Raw genomic sequence first — 8,075 nt, forward strand, 5'->3', positions numbered from 1 at the left:
ACAGAAAGGGAGTGGAAATGTATTTAAAGCAGGCGCCTTTTATTGAATGCAACTGTACCTCTCGTGTAAAGTAAACTTTGAATTATTTCCGCTTCCGAAATCTCAACCAAGCGGCTTTTTCATTCGAGAAGTGAAAACTAACAAATACTTCATTTCAGGGATTCATACTGGCTCTGATTTTACTATGCCAAGTAAGAAGAAGAAGTACAACGCCAGATTTCCTCCTGTAAGATTTTACATCAATCTATGTATGAAAAATGACGTATTTATTGGCTTAAATGAACCAAGATGATTTGACAAGAGTCGAGACACTGTAGCCTATTTACTATAAATGTCCTTGATCATAAATCCGATCGAAACTTTATACATATTATAAATACACTTAGATGGCTTATCTAGAAATGAGATGTAAGTAAGCTTAGTAAAGATTTCGTGGGATTTGCCTGCTAATACGATGATAGCACTTATACCCAGCAATACTATAACCATGATAGATTATGAATGCAAACAAATTGAAAATGGAAACTAGACTTGTGAAAATAAGATGGACATAAATAAAAAAAAATCTTAGCTCATTGCAAACAAATAGACAAGATAGTGACACAAATAGATAATTGAAATGACTCCATTATTAACTATATTTGTTAACTTTTGTCAATATTGACAGGCAAGGGTGAAGAAGATCATGCAGACAGATGAGGATGTTGGGAAAGTTGCAGCTGCTGTTCCTGTCATTATTTGTATCCTCTCATAAACCTGAATTGATTGGTGTTTAGAAGGAGTTTAGGAGGTCAAAATTTGGTATTCACAGACAGTGCTTATAGCTTAGCTTAGTATAGCTTAGTAGTTACTGAACGCAGGCCTTATGCCTCTATGTTCAGATCCAAAACCTTGTCACAATCTATTGGTTTAATGTTGTCACTTCTGGTTGGAATAAAGATGTTATATGTTCTATCCACACTTTTCCAATATTTGTCAAGCCTGTTTTCAAATGAGTCAAAGTTGGCACCTGTACTATATCTTCTGGTAGAGAGTTCCAATCACTTACCACCCTCTTGTTCTTTTGTTTTGAACTCTGATGATTAAGTTTGCAGATTCTTTGTTGTCATGCAATCTTCTCAAGATCTTGACAACCTCAATCATGTCCCCACGGTCCCGTCTGTACTTTAATGATGGCAATTTTAGTCTTATCATTTTCTCAACATATGTTAATTCTTTCATTCCTGGTTAAAGTTTTGTTGCTCTTCTTTGTACATTCTCTAATAAATTAATATCCTGTATATGATGCAGGTTCCAAATACTAGCTCCATACTCCAAATGTGGTCTTACTAACACTTTATATAGTAAACAGAATGATTGTATGCTTGTATGACAAAAAATCTACAAAATACTTACCTTAAATTATAAAGTTTATTTATTTTATAACAATTGCGAAGCAAGTTATTTCAACTTATATTAATCACTCTTTTTGGCCCTGATGTAAGCGTGAGAGGGGTGTTATTGTGGGAGGAAACCAGAGTACCCTGGGAAAACCCATGTGGTCAGGCAGGTGACACTTAACCTTTTCAAGTCCGTTCCGGGAGTCGAACACTGGACGGCTAAGTGAAAGGCGAGCATGTTACCACTGAAAATTGAAATTTCTACTTTTTTATCAGAAATAATTGAGGGACAAGGGACAAAACTATGGATAAAATCAATGGACTAGAACCAAATAAAATATTAACCGTAACACAACCACATGGAAAACTTCATTTCAATAAAATGAAATACTAATAAAACTAAGTTTTAAAGTTTTGAAGCAGCTGTAGATCATCAAATATTTTCTTTCAGCTCATTGGATCGGAGAAGTTTTTACACACTTCCCATTTGATTTTAGAGATGGATTTATCAATAGGATTCATGCCAGCAGTTGCCAATGTTTCATTTTCATTGAAAATAATAGCAGAAAATGGTGATAATTTGAACTCAAATCCTTATTAAACAAATAAAATGGTTTTGGATTGTGAATTGCTGCAAGATGCCTAATAATTGCACCATGCACATATACAAAACATTTATGTATCATTTGCATAGTGTTGGTATCACATTTATATACTTAGTATAATATTACTATACTTTGTATGATATTATTTATAGCAAATATAATATTACTTATACTTAGTATAATGTTTATTACCTTTACCTAGTTTTGGCTTTCTTTAACAACACTTCAGCCAGAGCATTGGAACTTTTTATTGAATCATTGATTAAGAAAACTAGTGAAACAACACAGTCAAGGAATGCCAAAACACTGACTGCAACACATATGTAAGTAACAGTGATTTTTGAAGATTTTACAAGATGTGCAGTTTATCACACAACCTTTAGATTTGAATTCTATGAACTCAAATGTTTGAAATGAGATTTTTAAAAATTGAAGATATGTTTTATTTAATAATGATAATATTATGAAAATGAATATTACTAACAGATATACATAGGTATGCATGACTGTCAGACCGAGAATTCTGTATAAAATCAGTGACGTTTTTATATTTTCAAAATTTTTATGACTGCCATTGCAAAGAGACTGTATTTTGATTACTAACAAGTTTTTTTCCCTTTGAGTATATATTTAATATTTTTCTTCTCTTTCAAGAAAACAAACAATTCATTCAGAAAGAAAATTTGACTTTTTACGAGACCTCGTTGCCACAGTTCCTGATCATCAAGTAGAAGATGAAACAGAATCTTCTACCAACCATAAAAGAAATTACACTCCACGGTATGCTGCTTTTCTACTTGACATTTCATTTAATTTTCTGCTTGATATATCATTTTGAAGGAGATTAACTTTCCTGAAATTTTCTTTTGGAAAATTTATTAGATGGATATATTTTACCTTAAGAATCAGCATACCTAAGGTTCAGATAATTTTCACGAAAAAAAATGTTTCATTCAGACTGAAATTTAAGATTTACAACATCAGTTATGTTAAAGGATGATATTTATCACATTTTTAAAAGATTAAGATGCTATTTCTCAGGGAATCCGGTGTTTTACAGAAATTCTGATATGATTTTATTGTAGACAAAGAAAGGAAAAAGATAAAACCGTAAAACGAAGAAAAAAGAAGACTTCATCAGAAAGTTCTGAAGCCGTAAGTGTATTTGCTGTGAGTCTACGATTTTGTCAAGACACAATCAAAAGTGAAAAAAAAGGAGAACTGAGAGTGGAACCCTTTAATTCCAGATATATCCCTTTGAAACACCTGGTTTTGTTTTTTTATTGTACATTTTTAAGATAAGATTGTCTATCTTATTCCTTCTCCAACCGTGTAATAATGAATCTGAGTTTGAATTAATTTACAGCTTTGTGAATATTCGTGTATTATGTGGCTACCTTGTCACACACTTCTAATAGATCTTCTGAAGAAAGCTTTGTTGTTTAATATACTGTATACAGCGAAAATGAGTTTAAAGACCATCTCAAAATTATGACCACCTTGTGATTAAGACCACTTCATTTGTCCCCAAATATTCCTGTTTTTTAAACTTCACTATTAAAACCACCTCACTATTAAGACCATGTGGCAATAAAGACTAGCTATCAAAAGTCCTATAGACCAACTGTACATTAAATTTCACCTCTCTAATCAGACCACTGACCATTCACAAAATCTCACAAAGTTGCACAGTGTGTATTCTACTGTTTATATCTTACATTCAGACATTTATTGTTCACAACAATTGTTATCAACTATACAATCACCCCACATGCTTTCTCTTCTGTCTCAAGGAAGAAGAAGAGGATGATGAGAGTACAGAGACAGATGAGGAGTGCAACAATGACCCGACACACCTTTATGAGGCATCAACATCTAAAATGACTCACCATCCTGCTGCTTTGCTGAATTCATCTTCCCAGCCGATGGCATTACCACAACCGATGGCTTCTCCGTTCCCCCATATACCACCTGGCTATAGTTCTCATAACCAGAATGTTGACTCAAACATGTATGTTTGTTAATTGGATAAAATGTATATTATATAGGTATAAATGTGGTCATATATCTCCCGATATTTCCTACCCACAGCTGAAAATAATTGTGATTTGAATGTGAAAAAAATATTTTGACATTCCATGGAGTTGTTTCTGTGATTCCAGATCCAGATAAAAGTCATACAAAGTGTTGTTTGATTTTCATTGTTTAATAGTTTATCAAGGTGGTAATTTAAGGATGGCTACAGATTGTTGAGTATTTATCTTAAAATTGTTTTCTAGAGTATGACCCATCAACTTATTTAAATTATTTTGTATTTCAGAGCATAATCTATTACCCTATGTACATAAGTATGTATAGTTTCGTATATTATTTTGTAATTCATTTTTTGAATGATTTATACATTAAATCTTTTATTCCAGAGCACAACCGATTAATCTATGCATTAAGGAAGAGCCAAACAACTTGAATACCACCAGTGATCAAGGTCAAAGTTCAAGGAGAGAGCCAGAACAGAGTGCCCCACATTTTCCCAATAGTGTGTCTCCTGTGCGAATACCTGTTGGGGGAGGCCCCTCTCTTCCCTTCTCAGGACTTCCCCCATTTAAAGCTGTTCCTGGCACCTCTGCTATGTTGGGCACGACAGGGAGTCTAGCCTCCCTTGCCTCTTTTACGCCCTCGGTCCCAGTTACACAGGAAGACGATGATTATGATTCATGATGGAAAATGTGAAAGTTGTGTGGAAACTCTTTATTCAGAACTCTCTCTTGATTCACAGGATTTGATCTTTTGCTAGTGTTCAGAAAAGAAATGTTTTAGGGTCTGATGATTTAAGAAACTGATGTTTGTTGTTTGGTAAGAAAGACAATTTTTAATGTTCTTATAACTCAAGGAAACTTGTGTTTGATGTTTTGTGAGAAAGACAGTTTTTTGAATTCTTACCTGTTAAAGTTTGATGAGTGAATAGATTTATAATTAATATCTACTGTACCAACAAAGTGCTGTATACTTGAAAAATAAACTCTGAATGTAACATAATTACTTACACCAGATAAGATAAGATGAAATCCCAGCACACTGTTTTATATTCTGTTCTTGCTCATAACATTATCAATTTTTAAATGAGATATGACTTTTCGCCAGATTATTTTAAAGGACTTAAATGTGTGAGTTCCACGAATTTGAAATGTGTTCATCAAAGTGCTCATTGCATGATTTTCTATTTAAATCAGTAAGTAATAATTTACTGCATTTGAGGCTGAAATATGAAGTCAAGTCGACTTAAATTTACAAATACTAATCATCCAATACTGTAATGTTTTCAAAGTATATATCAAGCTTTTGCATACTACAGTAATTAGGAATGGGATATTTGCTTTGAATTTAAATCAGAATTTGTTTCTTTGCTATAACAAGAACCAGAATATATTAAGCAATATTTTAAGGCACTACAAATCTCCTTATTAGTTACTGGGAGCTCCCCTAGACCTGGAACCTGTTCTCGAAAACAAATCTCCTTATTAGTTACTGGGAGCTCCCCTAGACCTGGAACCTGTTCTCGAAAACAAATCACCTTATTAGTTACTGGGAGCTCCCCTAGACCTGGAACCTGTTCTCGAAAACAAATCTCACAGATGTTATTGCTCTAGCTTTAATTATAATTTTGTATCTTTACAATATTTAAATGTCTTCCTCTGTACAGGAAGACTTAACACTTATTATTACACTTGCTGTATATTCTCAATACACCTAATACCAGTTAACTCTAATCTCTAATTACCTGCATTTGTTTTAAGGGTAACATAGCATATTAATTTATCAAGTGGAAATGAAAATTCTGATGTGATAAAATAGTTCCAATTGAAACAAGATATTTCTCTGAAGTTTAAAAGTGGAACTGGTCATGCTATTTTGTTGAGATGATCTTGGTTTATTAATCATACCAGTTTGCAAGAACTATACTTCAACATTCAGATGGTAAACACACAGAGGAATTTATTGTTATGTTGGTGTTCCAACAATTATGTCCTCAAATCCTGTAATCCTCTACAGGAATATCATTAAGAACCTAAATGTTACAGATCTTCAGATACAAACAGAATGGGATTATGGACATTTTCCAGAGGCCACGACCAGCCATATTAGAGTTATTTCTCATATGATTAAAATGATCACAATTAATTTTCAGAAATAATTTATGATTAGCATGTGGTGAATTCTCATATTTTAAATTCTCAGATTTAAAGTTTTAGAGGTCAGGCTGCTAGGCCTCTATACCTGTGTGAATGTCAATATTATGTATGTATTGTGGTTCAATCTCATTAAAGTTAAATAATAGGATTTTGTAAAACTTGCAGAATATTGGTTCTAAGTAATAGTGTTGTATATATATTGCATATACATGTATATATCAGGTGTAAGTACCTGATAGATGAATTATACCCAATACCATGGTTATGTCGTGACACAACCTATGAATGTGTAAATGTTGTTACTTGTTAAGTTTGATAGAGATCAACATGTAAAAGTATGTACTGTGTTATGTGTAGACTCCTGAACAGATGTTGTTTAACATCTCTTTAACACATCATTTTATTTTTATTGGCATAAGGTCATTTCCACTTTTTAAAACAAATTTTCTATGCACATATATACCTAATAGCATTTAACTTTTGTTGGACAAATGGCGACTGTAAAAGCTTAATTTTTGCACTAGTGTGATATTCAGTACTAGTCTGTCCTACAGTTTGCCTCCCATTTTTCACTGATGATTCCAATTTTTATATTTTCACAAAATTTTTGAAGGGAAAGGTTGTACTTTCACAAGATAGAATAGACAACCTTTTTTTCATAAATTTTGTCATCCTTGAAAAAAGCTAAAATTGAAATTCCCCCAAAATAACCATGGAAATGCTTAAGTACAATGTTACTGTCAGGGTTTCATTTAAAGCATTTTGTTATATATGATGTGGTGAAAAAGAGAGATATACTTTTATGTAAAGAAATTTTTACTAATACTGGAAAAGGGACATGAAAAAAGGTTGGTGTTGGCAGTGTGTGAATTTCTAACATAATATGCCAGTGCTGTATTTATGTTAACACTTTCTGTCCCTTTCACAGGAGTACATATTATAATGAATGTAACATATATGCTTAAATGCATTTACAGCCTTAGAATCAAATAGAATTGAACAGCTTCTGCACAATTACCCAAGTATTGTTACTTAACTCATATTTATCCTAAATTTGTGTGTACAAAGTCAGTCCTGAGAGGTCTTGATGACAGTACATTGGTACATATGAGTATGATGGGTCACTATGTGACTTTACTACAACAACTCAGTGACTGTTGTGACTTGTGTTAGCGCTATATAAACTAGACGAGAGGCCTGTTGTTGTGTTAGTAGATTGTTACTACAGTGTGTTGTCTTTGTATCTTTGATCTCGATTTCAATAAAACACTGTATATTTTTGGAGATAATTCTGTGTGCATTCCTTTTAATGTAGTGGGGCATCTGTAGAGTTCGTTGATGATAGTCAAAATTATACTTTGTAAACAAAGAACAGTGAAAAGTACAGACATAGGTCATATCAAATATCCCTATCCTTTCTCTATCCACATACTGTCATCAAACTCTACACAAACATTTATCTAGTCCTTGACAAATTGTGCCAAGAAATTATTTAGACAATTCATCCTGATTAGTGTGGTCAAAAATATCATTTGCTTCTTTTGTACTCGACCTAAAGCACTTCAAGCAAATCACTCTTAAGATTTTCATCTACATACAGACACTCTGACTCCAGTAACATCCAGTCCCTCTCCCCTCACCCCATAAGTTGTTAGAGAGGTTCTTGTTGAAGACACCCCTACATTCTCACCCCATAACTTGTTAGAGGTTCTTGTTGAAGACACCCCTACATTCTCACCCCATAACTTGTTAGAGGTTCTTGTTGAAGACACCCCTACATTCTCACCCCATAACTTGTTAGAGGTTCTTGTTGAAGACACCCCTACATTCTCACCCCATAACTTGTTAGAGAGGTTCTTGTTGAAGACACCCCTACATTCTCACCCTATAACTTGTTAAAG

At 33.3% G+C, this 8,075-nt stretch overlaps 1 protein-coding gene across 1 annotated transcript; it reads left to right on the plus strand.

Moving 5' to 3' along the window:
- Positions 1–112: 112 nt before the first annotated feature.
- On the plus strand, positions 113–7,455 carry LOC132554367 (dr1-associated corepressor-like). Its single transcript, XM_060218672.1, has 7 exons — positions 113–226; positions 668–740; positions 2,214–2,307; positions 2,639–2,764; positions 3,070–3,139; positions 3,778–3,995; positions 4,405–7,455. The coding sequence occupies exons 1-7, from the start codon at positions 185–187 to the stop codon at positions 4,700–4,702; spliced, it is 921 nt and encodes a 306-aa protein (XP_060074655.1). The 5' UTR covers positions 113–184; the 3' UTR covers positions 4,703–7,455.
- Positions 7,456–8,075: the final 620 nt, after the last annotated feature.

Source organism: Ylistrum balloti, unplaced genomic scaffold (genome assembly GCF_031769215.1).
Source record: "Ylistrum balloti isolate Yb309-2 unplaced genomic scaffold, AGI_CSIRO_Ybal_v1 Utg370398, whole genome shotgun sequence".
Taxonomy (NCBI): Eukaryota; Metazoa; Mollusca; class Bivalvia; order Pectinida; family Pectinidae; genus Ylistrum; species Ylistrum balloti.

Excerpts from the sequence above, each read along its gene's own strand:
- LOC132554367 (XM_060218672.1), top strand. The coding sequence starts at position 185 with ATGCCAAGTAAGAAGAAGAAGTACAACGCCAGATTTCCTCCT. Across the intron at positions 227-667 it reads ACAACGCCAGATTTCCTCCT|GCAAGGGTGAAGAAGATCAT; the intron begins GTAAGATTTTAC and ends CAATATTGACAG. Across the intron at positions 2,765-3,069 it reads AAAAGAAATTACACTCCACG|ACAAAGAAAGGAAAAAGATA; the intron begins GTATGCTGCTTT and ends ATTTTATTGTAG.